We start from the raw sequence: 22,908 nt of genomic DNA on the forward strand, positions 1-22,908 counted from the left end.
TTGACCTGATTTTCCACAGTCTGGCTAATGTCACGTTTATTTGACCTGATTTTCCACAGTCTGGCTAATGTCTTTAACCCTTAAAGTTTAATGTTTGTTAGCGATATATTTAGTTTTGCTGATGGGAAATGAAACCACAGTGAAAAGGCACAGCTTGCGGCAGATAGTACTCTGCCGCACTGAAAGGGGGCGTACGTGAAACTGGACTTTCCGTCAAGAGTGGACGCGATTAACACCACACCGGAGCTAAAAGGTTTGCTTCAAACTGCGGGACAGAAGATAACTCGCGCTTTTCAAACGGACTGGTACACCCGAAAAGACTGGCTATGTGGCTGTCCTTCGAAAAATCGCCTTTGCTGCTTTCCCTGCCTTTTCTTCTCAACTTGTGCCAATGTCTGGACTAACACGAGATATTGTGACATTAAAAAACTACCACGAAGCCTCAGCAAACACGAGAGCTCGACCATTCACATTCAAAGCCTGATTGCTTTAAAAACTTTTGGAAGCTCAAGGATCGATTTGGCTTTGACGAACAGCGGAAGCTCAACGGTAGCATCCAGAATGCTAAGGTAAAGAGTTTGAAAGACCTCATTAATGCAACCTGCATCCTAGCTAAACAGGAGTTAACATTTCGTGGTAACAATGAGCGTGTAAGCTCTTCTAAACGTGGCATATATGTAGAACGATTACATGGTTTTGCTGAGAAAGATGGAAGGTTAGCTTGACAGAGCATTTGGACACATCACTGTGTGTTCTGGCTTGTCAAATAGAACACAGCGATCTAATTGAAGCAATCCTCTCCATTGAGGCGGAGAGATTTTTTTTTAAAGTAAAGGAAAATAAGGAGGACTTTTACAAAAAGGGCGTAGGTTTGCATAGGGACAGTAGGGACATAACACTACCAACTTTTCAGGATGCTAACGTTGTCTCCACCAACTTTTAAGCAACCTTACCTTTTTTGCATGATATAATGTTCAGTTATACAGAGAATTTAGATTTTTCAATAGTTCCATATGTTGTAAGGATAGAATTGACCCTACCATTATTAAGTGAATTATTTTCATTATGTTTATGTTTGCTAATAAAAACCAGACCTTTATTCAGGAAGTTTTCAAAATGTTTCTTTAGTATTTTTTGAAAACAAAGGTTTGAATCGAACAGTGTATCATCTGAACCAATGCACATAAAAGTTATTATCAGTAGATAAGGATTTATTTTGCATTGATCATTTTGCCTATTAATTAATTAAGTTCTTATACATGAGAAATGTGGCCCTTTGCCCCCTTCATCCAATCTGTTTGGTCTTATTAATGTCCCGTCCCCAGCAAAAAGTGTACCTATAGGCAGGTTATGCTGTTATATCGTCCCTACGAATGTTGAGACCAAACCTATGCCCTTCCAAAATAACACCGGTTTTTGTGGTGAAGGACAGGCGCAAGACCACAAACAGTTTTAATTTCAATTTTATAAAAAAAAGAAAAGAAAAAAAAAGAGCTTAGACTAAGAAAAATACAATAGAATATTTAAAAACTAAATTTTGGCCTTAAATAAAATATTATTTGTTTTTCTTTTCACACATTTTGTTTAGCATTCTGTAATAAATTGATTAAAGTATCAGAATTAAAAGTTTTAAAAACAACTGAATATTTCACCAAAGGTCAAAATTGAATTCTGTGGTTTTGTACACCACTCTTTACTCTCATTTATGTTGCATGAATTATAGAATTGCGACGGCCAACACATTGAGTGTGTAGAGCAAATGCATGTTATTTTCTTACTTTTACGTATCGATAATATGTACCGTGTGTGCGTGTTTTGTGAAGAATGCTGATGAGATATGAAATAACCAGTTGCCAATTGAATAAGCTACCCTTTTTGGTTTATATATTTGGAAATCTGACACTAAAGGAGTCAGTGCCTCACCAACCATGAACCTCACCGCACGTCACTGATTTGAAGCTACACTATCATTCACTGCACCGTAGTCATTTTTCATTGAGGATAAAAACCACAACTATTTGTGCTAAATGGTAGCATTTCAAAGGCGTTTTCCATTGCTAATTAGCAATAGGTTAAGTTTACAATGGGGTTGTTTTAATGTTGTCTCAATAAAATTTAGCTGGGAGAGGCATTGAACACCTTAAAGGCTCTTCTAGTGAATTGTTTATTTGCTAAACTGCTGCTTACTGTAAAACCATAAAATGAGAACTGAGTTCAGTTTAGTACAGCCATGCAGCATTCGTATTTCAAGCTAGTGCTTCACTGCAAGGGCAAGCCCTCCCTGGCAAAATATTTGGACATGTACTAAAGTCAATGGGAGCCAATTTAATAAAGGTGGCTCACGAGATCTCTCTCCCCCCCCCCCAATACAAAAGTTAATAAAATGAAGGGAAAGGAAAGGTTCACCTGCCGAGTCAGTTTATATAAACATATACAAATACAGTTGGATGTTAGCTAGCCGATGGGGCTTACGGTCAAGCTAACTTAGCTAGTATGTAGTTGTCACCAAGGGAAGCTTAACAAATCCCCCCACCAAAAAAAAAAAAAAAAAAAAAGATCCTTTTATAATGTACAAGCTCGGAAGCTTGTAAAATATCCGCGAGGAGCACATTGAGTCGTGGGGGGAATAAGCGTATAAAATCAGCCGCACTCCGTCAACGTAGACACGGCCGTGCCCACTGCCAGCGGTGTCTTCCGCTGCCGGGTACGAAAGTGTTCCGCTCCGGTGATCTGACAAATTTTGCAACCCATCAAAAAATACCAACGTTGCGATTCTGCGCATGCGCGTAACGTTAAAAATGGCCACGAATGTAGCGGTTCCAAACTAAACACTACAAACTTTCTTTAAAGAAAGGAATATTTATTTAAGTTTGATCATGGAAAGACATGTAGAAAGGGTTTCCTCAGACACATCCTACCATGTTAGCTGCACACAACAACTGCACCCGCTCTCTCACTGTTAACGACTTGGCTGTGTCGATAAGTATTAATTTACGTCATTTTCGTGTTGCACATGTATGTTTATGATGTATCTAGTTTAGTTAGCACCATCGGATACCATTGAGAGTCCAATTGAATGTAAAAGAGGGCTAAAAGAGCGCCACAAAAGCTTTGGGAGCAAAATTTTTATAAGGGAGCACATTCTGACAGAACACCGACATTGGCCCAAAAACTGTGTGGATGCGAGCGGAGGAAGGAGGAGGCAGGCAGGCTGGAGGCTGGGCCAGCCAGCAGAATGCTACGTGTCTTGGAGGCCCTTTAACACCCCCCTTTCCCCTCCCCGTCGCCTTTGGTGACCGGAGCCCCCCAAAAAGAAGAGTTCCGAACGACCGAGCTCATACATCCGCAGGCCCCGCGAGCCAAGCGCAGCAAGCCGGTGTCCAGCAGCCTCATCGGCAGCGTCACCCTTGTCGGAAATGTCCGGAGTGAAGAAGCCTCGCACGGTAAGAGACAGAGCCAGTCACTCGCAAGTTATCATCCGAGTCTTCGCGGAGGTTTTTCCCAAAACACGACGACGTGCTTTTGACGCGTTAGAACTTGTTCAAAGTTTCTTTTCCGAGAAATACTGAGACATCAGACACCTCTGTAGGTATAGAAGCAAAAAATATATAATTTTTTAGGGAATGATGACTCCATCCTAGTCAATTTTACAGAATGGTCATTTCGCTACCAATGCAGTGTCGTACGCCTCCCCCCCATTTTTTTAAATATTTTTATTAACATTGTAAAACACTTTTTAACATTTAAAGCCCCAAATATAAATAGACATACCATTTATTACCACTCATTAGATTGTCAAAGTGTATATAATAGGGATGTCAAGACGATATATCACACGTGAGTCCGAGTCACCTAATTTTGAGGATGATAGCAATAATAATCCCGAAATGTATTAAAGGAAAGCACATCTAGCGTCTTTTTCCCCAAGTCGAACAAAGCTATCCCAACGTAATAGCCATATGAAGGGGTTAATTAGTACAGCATTTGTTTCGATGAAGTGAAAACAAAATTAACAAAACCCCCTTTTTTGCGATTTGCATCTTGCATTATACATAAACAAGAAATAAAGTTGGTCATCCAATGTGATAAATTGAGCTATCATGTTGACGATTTTCTTGACCCATTTGGACTTTTTTTTATTCCCCAAAAATTGTTTGAATAGTGTGTATGTCTTTCTGTCTGTGTCTCTCTCTATATATAGTATATATAACCCGTACTGTATATGTAATTGGTTGTCTTTTGCAATATTCTGATACTTCTGGATTATTTTATTGCTTGTTGCCTGTAACTCATTCAATGCAGTTGATCGACATCAAATCAGTTTAAACTGGGAAGGCTGGCATTGAGTGATCATGTTTTTACTGCTGTTGACAGCGATAAAGGTCCAATCTTATTCAATCGCTGTCAGCCCTCCCAGTCAAAATGGACTGAATCAATGGCAGCCAAAGAATTCATCCTTTTTTTCTGATTCCGAACCTCTGAAAATGATCTGATCGGGCCCGATTACGATCACATGTAAATTTAAAGACAGTGTTCCCTCAAAGTATTTCACTCATATTTAAATCCATCAAAATCCCATTTTATTCAACACTGTCAACCTTTGTACTACCAGGTATGATGTCAAGTGCCCGTTTTGACCCTGAATGGGCTAGTTGTTGCCTAGAATTTATGTCAATATGCACTATTCATAAGGTAGGATGAGAAGAGGGCTCTGTTGAACATGCTCGAGCATCAAATGCTGCTCATGCTAGATTCAGAGAACAAGGTGGGTGATATCGCAGAAGTAACAATTTCAAAAAATATAATCGTTATGAAGTAACGTATTTAGAACTTCAACAATTTAAAATAATTTGTGATACTAAGGATCAAAATGTTAATGAACTGTAATTGGACTGACTGGATGACAGGCTTAATTTGCAATAAAAACAACAAAGGCATAACAGGCATGCTGAATTACTGTACAAAATAATATGAACATTCTTTGGCGGGTGGGTGAGATGGAATACGATTTTTTCAAGATGGAATCATACCAATGTACTAATCTGTGGCAAAATGAGAGAAAATAGTGTTAAAATTAGGGCTTGGAAATAGTTACCAATTTTAATCCCTATTACTCTTGTGAGATTGATAGCCAATAATCACGTTTGTCATCGTAAAGAATTCAAAGTAGTACAGTGGTACCTCTACTTACGAACGTCCCTACATACAGAATTTTCAGATTAAGACACGCCTCAACAGGAAAATATTGCCTCTTGTTACAAAAGAAATTTCAGGATAAAAAACTGAATGTAACATACTTATAGCTGCTCTGCCATCAGCTATTGCCTAGCCTTCCTGGCATCCAATTGGCTGAGAGGGATCACAACTGTATTTGTATGTGTGTATCCCAGCGTCCTCTTCATCCGCTCCTCGTGTCCGGACAGCTTTACATGAGTGTTTACATTATGCACACTCTGATTTTATGTTTGTTGTGCAATAATCTATTTGTAAGATGTATTTGTTACATGTTTTGATGCATTTTTATGAATTTTAAAAGATTTACGTCTGAATTTGGTGGGGCTTGGAGCGGATTAGGGCATTTACATGAAAAACGCATCTCTACTTACAGAATTTTAAAGTTAGGAAACTACTTCCAGAACCAATTATTTCGTAAATATAGGTACCATAGTAATTAGAACACTTTGTTTTAAATAGTCTGCAATATCAATGATTTAATAAAATGTTATTTAATTGGCTGTCATTGATGACTGTCGATGTCCAATCCATTTGAACTGGGAAAGGGTGTCAGCGAATGATTGCCCTCCTTAAATTAATTACATCAGAGATTAATTACAATTAATCGAATTCCGGAGGGAAAATGAATTCAAAAGTAGTATTTAGCACACTTTTATGTTATATTTACTGTCTAGCTAAAATATGAATCTATATAAACTAATAATGAAACAATGACTTAACGTGCAGTTAAGATCTAGTTAACTGTGATCATTAATAATTGAATTAACTTTGAGTTAACGCCACCAAAATGTTAATCATTGGATATTTTTTAATCAAAACAGGTGCAGAATTTGGTGGCAGTTGCAAATATTATGTTTGCATCTGAGCAGTATCTTTACGCAGATTATATATATATTTTTTTTTTATTACACTTTCAACAAATAAACATATTTTTGTATTCCAGTCATTACAACTGTCATTCATTTTTAAGTTAAAAAAAAAATGTGATTTCCATTTTTAGCCTGAGAGAAGAAAACACAAAAGGTTTTTAAGTCATGCTCATCATAATTCATCGGCTGTCATTGACGGCAAGAGACGTCGTATCTATTTGGACATTCTTTCATTCAATCCAGTCAAAATGGATTGGACGACTATCACTGTCAATGGCAGCCGAAGAGTTAAATGAACAGCAAACTACTTTAAGACTGCTGCCACATCAGCAGCAGCCTTGGAGGCAGCACACTGGTGGCATTGTACAATCCGTCCACCCGCCGCCATTCCTTCCACGCCACCTCCCATCTGTCAAGTCAATACTGCTCCTTTCATAAAGCATCCTGGTTTGTGTAGTTCTTAGACCCACTCATCTCAACTTGGAAAAAAGAGTTCTTTTCCCAAAAAGAATTGGGAAGAAGAAAAAATATCCTTGGTCTAATGTCTGAGGAATGACAGGTTTGAGGTTGTTGCTTCTCTTGAATAAGGAGTGGCCGGGGATGAATTAAGTGAATAAATTGATGAAAACAAATAAACCCTGAGTTTAACTTTTCAAAACCAGTCTTCAGTATTTAACCCAAAATTGCTCAGCATGTGTTCAGTTCAGAGATGTAATGTTGAGTCAAGTCATTGAATTCAACTTTCAATTATTCTCTTATTTTTTTAATCGTTTTTTTTTTTTTTTTTAATTTAAATTTGATTTATTTTAAAACTTTCTAAAGAATAAAACAAAAAAATACAGCAGGCGTGCCTTTTTATTTATTTATTAAATATTTTTTTAATTAAAGTTTTATCTTTAAAAGCTTATAAAAAGGAAACAAAAAATAGAGACCTTAAATTTTTTACTTTTAATAATGACTAAGTGTTAATTATTTTCTGATTTGATTTTTAAAAAAATTCTTTTTCATATAATCAAACTTTAATTTTATTATTGTATTTAAAACAGTTCAAGTAAATATAACTTAAAAATATAGTAAATACTCTTATTTAGTTTTACATTTGTTATTATTTAGTTAATACATTTTTAATTAAAAGACAAAAAAGGAAGAAAAAATGATTATCTTTGTAATGAATGAAAATCGATTCGCTTAACATTGATACAGTTACAATGCTACATTATTCATAGCCCAACATACAGTGGTTGGACAATATAATGGAAACATCTAACATTTTTTCATCATAATAATTGAACATAATTGTTAAAGGATGGCATGTGGAACATTCTAATGAAGTTGAGCATCTCGTATGGCCGGCACAATCCCCAGACCTCAACATTATTGAGCATTTATGGTAAGTTTTAGAGATTCAATTAAGACGTCGATTTCAACCGCCATCGTCTCTAAATGACTTATTCTAACTGAAGAATGGCTTAAAATTCCTTTGGAAACAATTCACAAAATGTATGAATCAATACCTCGGAAAGTTGAGGCTGTAAATCCCACAAAAAGCGGTTTTGTTTATTAAGGTGTTTCCTGTATTTTGTCCAACCCCTGTAGTTTTTGTCTATTTTGCACATTCCCAGCTAAAGTTTTAAACCTAAAGTAATATCAAAAGTAAATAAAAATATGATCTATGTTACCCAAATAGTGATTAAGGATTTTTTCAAAACCATTTGTGGCTGCACTAATTCAGTTGTATAATTTTATAGGAATTCCTCTATTTGCACTGCAATGTCCTATTGGATTTCATGATTTGTTCTGCCTACTGTTGTCCTACCCCACTGTGTGCTCTGGAGACTCCAAAGATACATATGGGGACAATGACGTTTGTTAAATAGTGTAAAGCCACTCTTTATGTCAAGATTTTGACACCGGGATGAGGGTGGAGCAGGACATAAGGGTCCGTTGACACGGAGACGCTCCAACTGAATCAACAGAAAACGCCCCATTACAGCTTTGCATTCACAAGACAACGCAATTCCGCATGAAAATGGTGTAATATTCATGTCGTGCATTAGGGCCGATACAGAAACTTCGTTGACCAGCTCAGGTTGCGCGACCACACAACCGAGAATTAAGAGTTTTTCTGTATTTCTAGTTGTGAAATGGTAAATGCAGCCTGGTGGTTAGAATTAGTACTTCGTGTTACACTGGGCTACAATGTATTATTAACGTAACGTTGACTGGGAGCCAAGCTAATCTAACTGTGCAAATATCCGAGTAGAACCAGAGTTGTTGCTTATTCTTGCATGAGTTGTAAATACGTGCTACTTTTGTCTTAAATTGGTATTTAAGAATGTTTGTGTATGTGTAAAAGTGGAAAATTAAGACCGCTCCCTAGGCTACACCTGCACTAAGACGGATAATGGCCTTAAACGTCTAATAGTTAGACTAAACAGAATGTCGGCTACACTAATGTACTTCATATCCATGTAAATTGTTGCATGGAGTAGTTACCGGCTAATATTACACGCCGCTTAATATAGACGAGTGTCTCTGTACAACAATAGGATACAAAGGTTAAAGTTACGTCATGGAGAGTGCCATTGCCCCTTTAGGTGTGGAATGATGGCATTGTAAACAATGGAGGCAGACGATCAAGAAATGGCATTCCTGCTCCTCTTTTCTTTTCCACAGCCATTGTTTACAGTTTATTGTATAGAGTGTAGAACATGTGTCAGGAACCTATGTCTCGGAGTCATATCTGGCTCTTTTGATGAGTGCATCTGCCTCTCCACCATCCCGTAATTTTAATGTGGTACTAGCTGGCTCGTTCAACATGGGATGAGCTGATATTGCATTCACACATTTTTCTTAATACGTACGTCGCAATAATATGCTTCAATTCAGTGCCCACTGGTGGTCCTCCATCGCGGGTTACACGGAGATGAGCGTTACAGAGCTCATCTCATGCGTTAAGTCTCTGAACAGCCAGCAGCGATGCACAATTCAGCAACTTAGAAGCACAGCGTGCCCTCCCTTCAGTCTTGCTCCCGCGTGATGCATTCGGTTGCGTTCATGAAAAAAACTGTGATCACAAAATGGAGTTCCTCACCCTTGGCCTAGAAGGTGTAGTAATTTCGAAATTTAATGTAATAAGTTCCCGGTTCAGAGGTAAACCGCGCGGACGATGACGTAACACATGAGGCTCCTCCTTTCTACGCATGCGTAGTTTGCATGCAGACGTACCTTGCAGAAGCGGGGGGGGGGCTTAAACACACCTTAAACATAATGCGGACAGGTATACAAAATAGTCATCAAAATACCCGGGAGAAAATTATCTGTCCCTTTGTTAGCAGAGTCATTTTCGGGGTCAGTGCCGTTAAGAACTCAGTCATCATCCATTTAAATGAGTTTATCACTAGTAGACGTCTAGTGCCATCAATGGAAGCCAATGAGTTAACAAGAAATGAACAACTTGAGTTGACTGTTGTCTTCTATTACAGAACCTCAACAGGTCTACCAATGTGGTCTACCAGGCCCATCATGTCAGTCGTAGCAAGCGGGGCCAGGTCGTCGGCACCAGGGGAGGCTTCAGAGGGTGCACAATCTGGCTCACAGGTATATCACACCCAAATTTATCACAAGATAGCAGGTGGTAAACAGCGAGAGGGGTGAATGAACGTTCGCTCAAATTCTCATATTTCTGACCTCTGTGACCTTTACTTTTGAGCCTTTCTCTTCTCATCCTTTGACCTACCCTGCATATTTGAGTTAACTAGGCTAATCTGTAATCTGACATTTGACCTAATCGCCCCAAAATTTTCTGTCCTCTGTGACCTTTGACCCTTTCAACCTGCTAAATTTGAGTAACATAGGCTAAATTGTTATTTTGTCGAAAGTTGGTTGTTTTTAACTCATTGGCTGACAATGACAGCACTAGAATTCCAATCGATTTCGACTAGGAGTGACGTATTGGATTGGACGTCTGAGAAAAAGGAAAACAAGGGCGGAAGAGGGAAAAAAAACAACCCCCAAACTATCCTCCTAGGGGTGGGGAGTGCGGTGTGGAATCAGACCAACATCTTGACATGCTTTCTCCTTGCTAACAGGTTTATCCGGGGCAGGAAAAACGACTATCAGCTTTGCCCTTGAAGAATTCCTGGTGTCTCACGCCATCCCTTGTTACTCGCTGGACGGCGACAACATCCGTCACGGCCTGAACAAGAACTTGGGCTTCTCCGTCGTGGACCGCGAGGAGAACATTCGCCGCGTTGCCGAGGTGGCCCGACTCTTTGCCGATGCCGGATTAGTTTGCGTCACCAGTTTTATTTCCCCCTTTGCCAAGGTGAGTGCGTTCTGTTTTTTTTAAGCAAATTTCAGATATTTGAGTGTTTTTTAAACATCCTATTTCCCTGCAGGATCGTAACGAGGCGCGGAAAATCCATGTGAGCGCCGGGCTCCCCTTTTTCGAGGTGTTCATCCACGCTCCCTTGGAGGTTTGTGAGAGGCGAGATGTCAAAGGGCTCTACAAGAAAGCTCGAGCCGGCGAGATCAAAGGTTTCTGGATATTGTTTAACTACTAGCGCACCCTGTTCGCAATCATTATTCACCAGCTTTTTTATTGTCAGGCTTCACCGGGATCGACTCCGAATATGAGCGCCCCGAGGCGGCGGAGCTGGTGCTGAAAACTGGAGAGCTGTCGGTGAACGAGTGCCTTCAACAAGTGCTGGAAATGCTCCGAGAGCAGGTAGTGAATAAGCGTTTTCAGTGCCGATGATGGCGATAGACGTAGAGTGGGGCTGCCACGATGAATCGACTGACTAACAGATAGTCAAATCTGTTACTAGTTTGATAATCACTGAATCGTAAGGGACATTATACTGTACATCTAAAAACTTTCCGATTGATCTGTTTTAAGCCTCGTACTAGTAAATATTGTACACATAAAATGTATTTATTTTTAAAAATATTTCTTTTTATCGTATTTGTTTTAAATATATGTGTTATAAATAAAAAAACTGAAAGAAAATCTAAATATCCTCTATTTATTAAAAAAAAATTGTTTGTTTTACAATATAACCTAAAGTTGTCCCAAAAAATGTTGTATATGTATTCATGTTCATATTTTTAATGTACTGTATATCTTGTAATACAAAAAAAACATTAATATTTGTTTTCGTTATTTAATTTTTTATTTAAAAAAAATATATTTTAAATGAAAAAAAGCAAAAGAAAAAGTAGTCTACTGGACTGTCTCAGGAAATTAGAATACACAATATTCTAATTTTTTGAGACAGTCCTGTGTATATATACAGGACTGTCTCAGGAAATTAGAATACACAATATTCTAATTTCCTGAGACAGTCAGGAAATTAGAATATTGTGTATTCTAATTCTGAGACAGTCAGGAAATTAGAATATTGTGTATTCTAATTTCCTGAGACAGTCCTGTATATATACACAGGACTGTCTCAAAAAATTAGAATATTGTGTATTCTAATTTCCTGAGACAGTCCAGTATATTTTTATTATTTATTTAAAGGGGATAAATATTGTAAATATTCTGTAATCGTCAGTGGAAACGGATGATTATTTTGTAATGAATCAAAATGAGATTTTTGAAAACATCTGCTTTTGCTCACAAAAACAGTCATACTGTTACACATTTCCATTAGTCATATTGCTACTTTTCTCCCATTGTTTTGCTTCCAATGCACATTTGAAAATAAAATGTAAAACCCAGAATAAGTACAAATATGATTTCAGTATGAATCAATGGTCCGTGATTTACTCACTGGCTGGCAATGACAGACATAGACGTCCAATCCATTTGAATTTGGAGGGTTAGCAGCGAATGGACGAACGTTCATTCGCTGCCATCCTCCTAGTTCAAATGGGTTGGACTTCTACAAGTGATATACTCATTGAAATTCACAGCAGAAAGCTGAACGGACGTCTATCAATGTCAATAGCACCGAAAGAGTAAATAGACTATTTGTGGCATCCCCTAACATCCAATCCACAGTCAATGGGAGTAAATGAGTTAACAAAACAGCTGTAGCACAACGGTCTGACAAATATCCAGAAGGTAGTTTAAATTTGTGCAAATATCCTGGATCCGCCCATGAAACACGCATAAAGATAAAACGACGTACAAATAAGCGGATTGCTAAATACAGTAAACCCTAAGGCCAGATTCGGCTAGCATGCGTCACAGAGCCTTTTCCGAGAAGTCATTGCGACATATCACTAGTGGTTTTGAGACTGACTGATTGACTGACGGTGAAATTATAGTACAAAAAAAAATCAGATCGACGTGTATGATTCCATGTCTAGATTTGGCTTTCTGTTTGAACATTATCTCAGGAAGAAGAAAAGTACCATTTGGTAGTTTTTGTGAGTTTTCAATGGCTTTTGTTGATTTCTAATTAGTGTTGCACCTATACCAATACTAATATTTGTACTAGTGGTGTGACAAAATATTGAAATGGTGATATATCATGATACTTTGTATCCCAAAAGGTTATCGATATGCTCCTGCCAAGAATGGATACATTGCAGGGATGCATCTGGGCCGCGCCCTTGTGTCATTTACTTATTTTGACAGCCACTAGCGCAACTTTGTAACTCCACTGCGCCAGCACCGGCGCAAGTCTATTACGATTGGCGCATATTGCTACATGACCTGCGCCACATATGACATACTTCTGTTAAAATAGCTAAAGAAATACATTTAGTTAAACAGCAATTGAAAACTGTTCGTTTTCCTTCAGAGGTTTTAACTTTCGTCGTCTGCCATCTTGCCTCACCGATATCTAGCCTAGAGGTTAGATCGGGCCTAAAAAAATCCAGCCCGACACGGCCCGCTGGTATTGAAACCCGGCCTGGCCCAATCAATTAACTAGATTTGCAGGCCTGAGCCCGAAAAACCCGTTTTTTGTTGTTGTTGTTGGAGTGACGCGGAAAAAAACGCAGCAGCAGCAATTTATTTTCATTTCTTCGAGTTGAGTTTTCTTAATGTTTAAATAGTCTACATATTTTTATGATCATTATAAAAGCATTTACACAATGAAATAACGCCGGGAAAGTTTGATATCAAAAAAAAAAAAAAAGACATGCGGTTTTGCAGACACACAGAGAAGATTCAAAAGGATCACATTTGTGTTGCCTTTGTGTGCATAAATAAAAGTGTCTTTAGTAACGAATTCTCAGTTGGCAGAAAAAAAAAAAAACGCAAGTTTTCTTAATGTTTAAATAGTCTACATTTTTATGATCATTATAAAAGCATTTACACAACAAATTAACGCTGGGAAAGTTTAATATAAAAAAAACATGCGGTTTTGCAGACACACAGAGGAGAAGATTCAAAAGGATGACATTTGTGTTGCCTTTGTATGCATAAATAAAAGTGTCTTTCGTAATGAATCGCAAGCGCCACAGCGGGAGGAGAAGAAGAAAAAGCGGGCGGCGTCACAGCGTTCATATGCGTGCACAAGCAAATGCACAATACAGAGAGCCTGCTCTCGGTTTTATCCCATTTTCATGTATATAATTTTTTAGTCCGGCGCGGCAGCCCAACCCGACCCAACCCGAACGTGAATGCTTAACATTTTGGGCCCGACCCGATTGGGTCGGGTCGGGTTCGGGCACAAGATCTAACCTCTAATCTAGCCATAATCACCTTGCATTTGTTTCGGTTTGTTCCAAAGTCGTGGTAGAGGCTATCTCGGGCCTTTACGTAATCCGCCGGAAACTTCCGAAAGAGATAATTGAATATTCATTTACCCATGCATTGCAGTATTTACATCGAACATGGCGGATGGTTGCAATATGAAGCGTGAGAACAGGAGTAAAACTAAAAGACATTAAAAACAGACAGCAAACAAACATATTCTCGTTTTTTAAGAAACAATCGAATAAGTCTGCGGAGGCTAGTGACAATTCATTGCAGCAAACTGCTGTTAATGATTCGTATTTAGTGGATAATCAATATATCAATCTCATTCATCAACTCAGCCATCAATTTTAGAATTTGGCCCCCTTTTCAGACACAAGGGGGCCAACTGGCCCCTTTTTTAATTTACCAGATGCATCCCTGCATTGTTTTATAAAAGTGTCACTGTTTAAAAACAACAGATTCTTCCACTAGAATAGTGTCTCTGTTAACTCAATGGCAGGACGCCCGATCCATTTAGACTGTGAGGGGCATTCGAATGAACGTTAGTTCATCTGAACAACATAGCATTCGCACCCAGTCATTCCAATTTTGGGGGACATTTACAGGACACTTTCTGTTCATTTTTCATTAGAACTGGGAGGATACCTTCCCTCCCACTCATGGTGGTCAATGGCAATCAATGAGTTTAATTTTGGGATATTTCAGGCCATTCGCTGTTGATTTTCAATCACCTCCTGTTTATTTTGGGGCATTTCTGGGTCACTTCCTGTTGATTTCTGGTTACAGAACAGGAAGTGAATGATGAATAGGCAGTGACTCATACTCAACAGGAAGTGACATGTAAATGACCCATAATGAACAGAAAGTTACCTTTAAATGGCTGCGAATGCTCTGGTTCTAAATGAACGGGCGTTCTAAATGGATTGAGCGTCTAGCACCATCAGTGGCAGGCAGAGTTAAAAGAGCCACTATTTTAGTGGAAGACTTTGGTAGCAACTTGCTGGTTCCTTTTTTTTGTTTGTTTGTTTAAACAGTGACACCTTTTTTAAAACGATAGATCCGTTCCTGGCAGGAGCATACAGATAACTTTTTAGGATATAAAGTATCACAATATATCACCATTTCAATATTTTGTCACATCCCTAATTGGTACTGTATTTGATGATAACAGCTGGGAATCTGTATCGGGAGCCACAAAATGGTATCAGTGCAATGCTAATTATAATTCACTCTAAAGTAGCTTCATCATGACTGTAAACAGTTAAGGAAGCATCTTATGTTGTCAGGTGTTGTAGTAAAATCTGTCATGTGTGTCCCGTGATCTTGTCAAAATACCTCAAAGCACAAGAATGTGATTATGCAAAGTGGTGATTTTTTTTTCCCTGTAGAGAGACACCTACTGGTCATTTATAAAATCGGGTTAGCCAGACTTGAATTATTTATGTTTTGGCATAAGAACACAATTTGTGGCATAAATTAGTGTTGGGCGATATGGCAAAAATTACCCCCCCACACACCTTTTTTTTTAAATTCATTTATATATTGTCTGATCTGGACAGGCGGTTGAAAATTACATCACGAAAAGTACTGACTGCGTGTCATCAGCATGTTATTTCTTAGTACTCGCCGATTCCGATGACCTAATTTTAATGTAACATCATTACCGATATGGTGCAACACTGGAAACTTTATTATCACAGTGTACAATATTTTATCTACCTTTTTAATTTACTTTTTAGCCTGTATAGTCTGTTATTAATATTATATTGTGTTTTTTTTTTTTTTTTTTAATTAGGATATGATGACTATTTTATTTTTGCACTAGGGTGCAACACAATCTCGTATTTTAATGTTACAATGACAATAAAGGCCTATTCTATTCTATTCTATTCTATTCTATTCTACAAAAACATGATTCAAGGGCAGCATGTTGGAAAGATAATATGATCACAGCACGTTCTAACATCCATTCCTGACCTTGTTCGTAGAACATTGTGCCAGGTGAGATCATGGAAGAGGTGAACGAACTATTCGTTCCAGAGAATCGGCTGCATCTGGCCGTGGCCGACGCTAGCACGCTGCCTACCATCGCTATCACCAAGGTAACCCGATAACCACGTGCCGAACAACATGTAGACCAGTGCTTCTCAATTATTTTCTGTCACGCCCCCCCAAGGAAGACATAAATGTTTCGCGCCCCCCCAAACTCTCTGCCGCCACTGTAAATAGTATCATTTGTCTATAAAATTACTATTATAAATACGCATCTGCCTAACATTGTGTCCTTTTTTTCTAATAAAGAAAAAAAGTAACAGATCAACTTATAATAAAGTATAACTTTATTAACATTGTTTTGTTTGTAACAGAGAATCAATCAATCAATCAATCAAAATTTATTTATATAGCCCTTTACAAAACCCGAACGGCCCTCAAAGTGCTTTACAACAAAACATGGCTCAAGATAAATAAAAGGCAGGAAAATATTATACAATGACATTTTAAAAAATAAAATAAAACAAAGAGCGCATCGCAATAACATTCCAGCAAGTAAAACAATAAAACCGATAAAATCGAAAAAACATTAAAAAAGCCCTTAAGCTAATAAAACCAGGCTATCCTAATCTTTGTAAAAGGCGAGTCTAAAAAGGTGTGTTTTTAGCCGAGACTTAAAAAGACCTACATCCGTGGTGGTGCGGATTTCGGGGGGAAGGCTGTTCCACAGCCTGGGGGCAGCAACCGCAGAGAAGACTTGACGTGCATCAATTTGCCTGAATTTAAAAAAAAAATTCACATCCAAACTAAAAAACTACACTCAAGGTACATTTTTGACCATTTGATACAGAAAAATAAAATGTAATAAAATCAGTAAATAATAACAAATTAAAATTGATTAGAAACATTCACTCATCAGGACAATGTGCCAAAAAAATTGACCGAAAAAACATCTGAATTAAAGAAGAAAAAAAAAAGTGTCCTTGGACAGGACAGTTTTTATTTTTGCTGCTCAAAGTATTTACCTCCTTTGCAATGGTGTGGAGTTATTTTGCAATGAGCATGCTAACAATGCTCACTGGCTTACTGATATAACACTGACAAAGCAGGACGATTGTTGGCAATATTCGGCACGTTTTCACTAAAAAAAATCAAGCGGCTTAACAATAAGATTGGGGTCTAATGTCTTTAAGTGACGTCTTAATTGATTTGGCTTCTGGCTGTCTACTATAATTATTTTTAGACACAGTAAACAGTGGTCTTTCATCATCACCCACTGTATTAAAAGTCAAAGCTAAAAGGCAAACGGCACGAAAAAAACGCATTCACGGCGGCCGAGGTAGAACCGTAGGTGAGGGCGGTCGTCGTGACGATCCCAAGCCGAAAATGGCACTTCTCAGGCGGCGACGTGAGAACCAGACAAGACAGTGGGTCGCTGCTTGAGTGAGTCCGGTCGGAAAACGGCTTTCGAAAACGGCGGCGGCACACTGCTCTTCATATCTGTTGTCTGTGTGTGCTGAGTGCTCTTCCTTAGTTCAAAAATACTGCGCGCACTCTGAAAATGAGAGCGCCACTGCCACCTACTGAGTGGATGTGCAAGTACACTTTATTCCAGTACGGCAAAAAAAAAAAAAAAAAAAAAAAAACATGTTCCCCGAGGTCACATGCGCCCCCCCCCCCCCGGTAGTACTGATGTAGACCAAGGTTACTATGTTTTTTTTAAATGTTTTAATCTTTGACTGCAGTTGGACTTGCAGTGGGTTCAGATTTTGTCTGAAGGTTGGGCCAGTCCTCTTAAAGGCTTCATGAGAGAGCGGGAGTACCTCCAGGTTTTGCACTTTGGAAACCTTTTGGACGGTAAGAGTGGAAAAATACCAGATAAAATTTTTTTAATATAGTAAGACTTTTTGCTTCAATGTCAGGTGGCGCAATCAACATGTCGGTCCCCATCGTCCTGCCCGTCAGCACCGAGACCAAGCGAGAGTTGGACGGTTGCGCGGCAGTAGCGTTAGAATACAGCGGCTCTCGGGTGGCCATTTTGCGGAACCCAGAGTTCTACGAACACCGCAAGGAGGAGCGCTGTGCGAGACAGTGGGGGACCACGTGTCCGCAACACCCTTACATCAAGGTAGGTAGAAAATATTTGATATAAACTATTAACATAATTACACATTATCCATGACAACAAAGTATAATTTGTTGGTAACATATTTAGCTGAGAATATATAGCACATTTTTGCTGAAAAGAATGAACGCGATTATTTTCATTTTTAGACCTAATAAACAGCCATTTCCTTCATCTGCCACCATAGTCACAGTGAAGTCAAACGGGCTTTTGTCATTCTCATTATTTCAGTCTCTCTCCACCTGTGTGCTATGTACATCCATTCGTTCAGACACAAATTTTACAAATGTTCATTCACCCAACCCGACCATAATGAATTGGACATTTAGCACCGTCAATGGCACTGAAAGATGGCAGCCAGTTCTTCCAATTTAAATGAATTGTAAGGCTATTGTTGTCAATGTCAGGAAATCCTCCATTTCATATTAAAAACGTATCCTGGAAGTTTGATAATCATTCCTTTATCCATTCTTTAGTTATTGTTAACACAGCCATACCGGCAGAAATAAATATTGATGCAACTCCTGTGCAGATGGTTCTGGAAGGTGGTGACTGGCTAGCCGGGGGTGACCTGGAGTTGCTGGAACCTATCAAATGGAATGACGGACTGGACCAGTACCGCCTTACTCCGCGGGAGCTCAAGCAGAAGTTCAAAGACATGAAAGCAGGTCCGAAATGGGATGACAAGTTTACTTTGAATTATTTATGTACGACCGTGTGTTTTTTTTTCTCCCCACAGATGCGGTTTTCGCATTCCAGCTGCGCAACCCAGTCCACAACGGCCACGCCCTGCTGATGCAGGACACCAAGAGGCGCCTTCTAGAGCGTGGCTACAAGAACCCGGTCCTCCTGCTGCACCCGCTGGGTGGTTGGACCAAAGATGATGATGTGCCGCTGCACTGGCGCATGAAGCAGCACGCGGCCGTCTTGGATGAGGGTATCCTTGACCCGGCCAGCACCGTGGTGGCCATCTTTCCCTCGCCCATGATGTACGCTGGACCCACGGAGGTAAGGAATTACTGCTCAAAAGGCAACCACAATACAACTATTCAAGAGAAAAGGACATACTTTGAAGGCTGAAGAATGTTTGAGTGCCATTGACGGCGCTCAACGTCCAATTCATTTTGACTGGGAGGGCCGAATGAACAAATGTCAATGGCAATTGCAATTTGATGTCTGAATTGGACGTCTGAGTTCAATTTCAGGGTGACGAGGTCAAAGGTCAGAGCAGTCAGAAAAGGAATTACACTATAACTTGACAAGGGATTTACCTATTTACCTCAAAATTTGGGAGTAGGTAATATGGTGCGCTCCCAGTCAAAGTAGATTGGACGTCTAGCGCCATCAGTGGTAGCCAATGAGTAAACATTGACGCTTATCTAGTGGAAAATGTTGGTCATTTTTTTTTGTAGGCTTTCTTTATTAAACAGTGACATCTTTTGAAAATGACATATCGTTTCTTGGCGGAAGCATATCACTTACTTACAACCTAACCTTTTTATATGACCATATTGATATATTGTCACAGCCGTACAACTGACTCACGTTGAAATTGCCCTTCAGGTACAATGGCACTGTAGGGCCCGCATGATAGCAGGGGCCAACTTCTACATCGTGGGCCGGGACCCCGCAGGCATGCCGCACCCGCAGACTAAGCTGGACCTTTACGAAGCCACGCACGGCGGCAAAGTGCTCGCCATGGCGCCGGGCCTTACCTCAGTGGAGATCATCCCATTCAGGGTGGCCGCCTACAACAAGTCCAAAAAGGCCATGGACTTTTTCCAGCCGGAGCGGTGAGTTTAGAAAAAGAGCAGTGGTTTAATCGATCAGTAGGGCTGCCACAAAAAAAAAATTCAGATACTGTAAGTACGTTAATCACTGATTATTTGGGCGATGATAGGCAGTGCTGCCAACTTGATCTGTCTGTCAAAAGCGACTAGCGACAAGTTACTATCATGTTTCATTTTTTTCCCCATCGTTTTCAATCGTACTTTATCGTATTTGTTTAATTTAGTCTGGTAATGGTATTTTTTTTTTTTTTTTTAAAGATTAGTGCTAGGGTTAGTGTTCATTTGTAGTTGTTTTTTTTTTACTCACTTTTTGCTTGTCCCATGACGTTAATCCTCTGTCCTACTCTGGGAGATGCAGGTAGCAGCCCATATTGTATTTTTGCCTCACATATACTGAAATTTCTTTCGTTAATAAGATGCAATATTTTCCGTGTCGTAACCTGAAAATTCCGTTTATAGAGACGTTCATAAGTAGAGGTACCACTGTATAAGAAAACATCTAATGAGAAATAAGACAATGTTTACGATTTACAAAGAGGCTGAGAAAATGGATTTGGAATATTTCTAGCTATACAATCCATCAAAACGATTACTCAACTATCAAATTCATGTGGTCATCCATTACTTGTCTATTAATTGTTGGTAGCTCTATACTCTTATTTCCTGATACTCATTAGCGTGACCTCTCGTATTTCCTTAGCAAATCCGACTTTGAGTTCATCTCCGGAACCAAGATGAGAAACTTGGCCCGCAGCGGCGAGAACCCACCGGACGGCTTCATGGCCCCCAAAGCTTGGAAAGTTCTGGTGGATTACTACAACTCCCTTCAAAAGGACAAGTAACCATCACTGCGCATCTCTACTACTGCGAGATGACGACGGTTCCTCTCAGATAGCGTGCAGAATTTTTCGGGCCAGTTTTCTGTTGGGTGTCGGGGAAATTTGACCAAATCAAAATGATTTTTAACTAGTTAACATTCCATTTAAACTTGATTATCATTCCATTGTGCAATTGCACGTATTGCGTTCATGTTCAAATATTTGAAAAGAGTCGAGTACAAACGGGATTTTAATCTACCTAATAACGTGGATGTTTTATTTATGTATTTTTATACAGAAGTGACATAAGAAGCTAATCTATTTTTAACATGGAGCACTATATTTCGCATGTTAATTTTATCTGGTCGGCATTGAATGATCATGTTTCAGTGCCAATGACAGAGATAAAAGTCCAATCCATGTGGAGTTCCCAGTCCAAATTTATTGGACGTCTATCGCCGTCAATGGCGGCCAATTAGTTTAACTGAACCATCGCTACCTGAAGTGCCTAAATTTTGTACTAGTGCTAAAGTTTTCTCATGGATATACGGTCAGGTTGGGTTCACTGTGACATTGGGCATTCAAACGCATGCGATATGAGAAGGATGAAGATGTGAATGTACAAAATGCAGTCATAAATAAAAAATATTTGTTATTATGAGTTATTCTTCCCTAAACTAATGTTACATTTTATCAATTTTAACATATGTCATAAAATGGAGTGTTTGGTGTCTGTTATTGTGGTAGTTGGGCTGTGTGCAAAAAAAAAAAAAAAAGAAAAAAGGTGCATGTCGTCCTCTGCTGGCCATTTTCTTCACTGTAAGATTGATGGTAGACATAATATAGCAGTACAGTACTATAGGCTTTCTGTGCACCACAACGAGATTAATCAATTTATCCCATTCGATTAATCGTGATTATAATGTGCAATCATTGTCAAGCTTGTATAGATTTTTTTTTTAATTACATGGCAATTTATCCTAGTGTTTTCGTTCATTTTTGAGCAAAGGCAGACTTTTCATAGATTTAAAAAAAAAAAAAAAAAAAAAAAAATCTAACATCACCAGCGGAAAAAAAGAATGTAATAAACCTCTGTAATGCATAATAAAGTCACATATTGGATCGGAACAAGAGACTTTCTGCAAAGAAACTGGCTTAATTTTGAATGTGACTCATACGTGGGCATTCATCTGGGTCAGAATTTTGTCCAGAGTCCAGTTCTGAGTTAGCATCTTTCCTGTTCAAAAACCTCTCCGCCACTGTCATAATTAAGGCTGCTTTGAGACTGCATGCATATCTGGTTCTGATCTGTTTGTCCTCAAATGCTGGCTGTTCACATTTTTAGAGCAAGTGTCCAAATCTGAATTTGGCCTGTTCAGACTGGGTCACATGATTGACCCATCTGACAGGTTGCTGTGGCAACAAAGGTGTCATCCAGCATGTGTAGTGTTTGACGTCATAAAATTGCGACAGCGGCAACAAACATGCAATGACATCAGGGGAGCGTGATGGAAGAGTGTTTTTTAAATTATATAGCATATATATATATATATATGGCGGAAAACACCGACAAGACTGAAAAAGCCGTTTCTGCTCTTGCACCCCTCTTTAAAATAACCTGCTGTATTTAAAGCCAAAAAACTGTTGTGTTTGATAGAACAATATTTCTATATGCTGCCATAGCAGATTCATAGCGCACAAAGCCTCCGAACTATTTTTAATTTGTCCGTTTTACCCTGAAAACCCCCGTTTACAGACGTCGCACAACCACTTTTGTTTCAACCTAGCAATAAAAAGATGGTAAGTAATTATATTTATTATTCTAAATGTCATTTCTCGCTTAGAATCATCAATTGATGTCTAAATTTTAGTTTAAAAAAAAAGACTAAAAAATTATTCACTCGCATATTTTAAACTTTGAAATGAATTACGTCACAATGAAAAATTTGGCGTTTGTAAAAAAGTCACGGATATCTACCTCATAACTATCGCTTAATTGTATTTTTTTTTTTTTTTACTGTCGCATTTTCTCCGATATATTAGATGATAAATAATCGATCCAAACAAACAAATAAATTGAAAAATAACGTTTAAAAGGGTAACTATATGAAAAAGAAAATCTCAACCACTCCTTGTTGTCTGCGATTTCTGCATCGCGACCCTTATTATATCACCATGTTTCACCCATAAAATACAAAAAAAAATCCGGCTTTGGCCATTCACAGCTGTGTCTTGACACTCGGTGATAATTTTGAAAGTTGGCCAAAGTGAGGGTCTCAGAGCGGAACTTCAAGTCACCTGAGTGTTTTCCGCCATATATATATATATATATATATATATATATATATACACACACACATACTGTACATACTGCTGCTTTCCTTAGCGTGCTCCATTGTTTTTAACCACTCTGCACTTC

The 22,908-nt window shown here is 38.8% G+C and overlaps 1 protein-coding gene across 1 annotated transcript; it reads left to right on the top strand.

The window, feature by feature from the left end:
• The first annotated feature begins 11 nt into the window (after positions 1–11).
• LOC130922771 (bifunctional 3'-phosphoadenosine 5'-phosphosulfate synthase 2-like) lies at positions 12–21,501 on the top strand. The gene is made up of 13 exons (XM_057847782.1): positions 12–569; positions 3,151–3,443; positions 9,590–9,704; positions 10,196–10,431; positions 10,505–10,643; positions 10,715–10,833; positions 15,753–15,866; positions 17,502–17,613; positions 17,679–17,884; positions 18,414–18,549; positions 18,621–18,889; positions 19,445–19,674; positions 20,372–21,501. Exons 2-13 carry the CDS (start codon positions 3,417–3,419, stop codon positions 20,511–20,513), a joined length of 1,845 nt encoding a protein of 614 aa, XP_057703765.1. The 5' UTR covers positions 12–569; positions 3,151–3,416; the 3' UTR covers positions 20,514–21,501.
• The last annotated feature ends 1,407 nt before the right edge of the window (positions 21,502–22,908 follow it).

This window comes from Corythoichthys intestinalis, chromosome 10 (genome assembly GCF_030265065.1).
Source record: "Corythoichthys intestinalis isolate RoL2023-P3 chromosome 10, ASM3026506v1, whole genome shotgun sequence".
Taxonomy (NCBI): domain Eukaryota; kingdom Metazoa; phylum Chordata; class Actinopteri; order Syngnathiformes; family Syngnathidae; genus Corythoichthys; species Corythoichthys intestinalis.

What these genes read in the sequence shown, in the direction of transcription:
- LOC130922771 (XM_057847782.1), top strand. Translation starts at nt 3,417, where the DNA reads ATGTCCGGAGTGAAGAAGCCTCGCACG. An exon ending in GTGCACAATCTGGCTCACAG is followed by an intron (nt 9,705 to 10,195) that starts GTATATCACACC and finishes CCTTGCTAACAG; the next exon opens with GTTTATCCGGGGCAGGAAAA. An exon ending in TGTACGCTGGACCCACGGAG is followed by an intron (nt 18,890 to 19,444) that starts GTAAGGAATTAC and finishes ATTGCCCTTCAG; the next exon opens with GTACAATGGCACTGTAGGGC.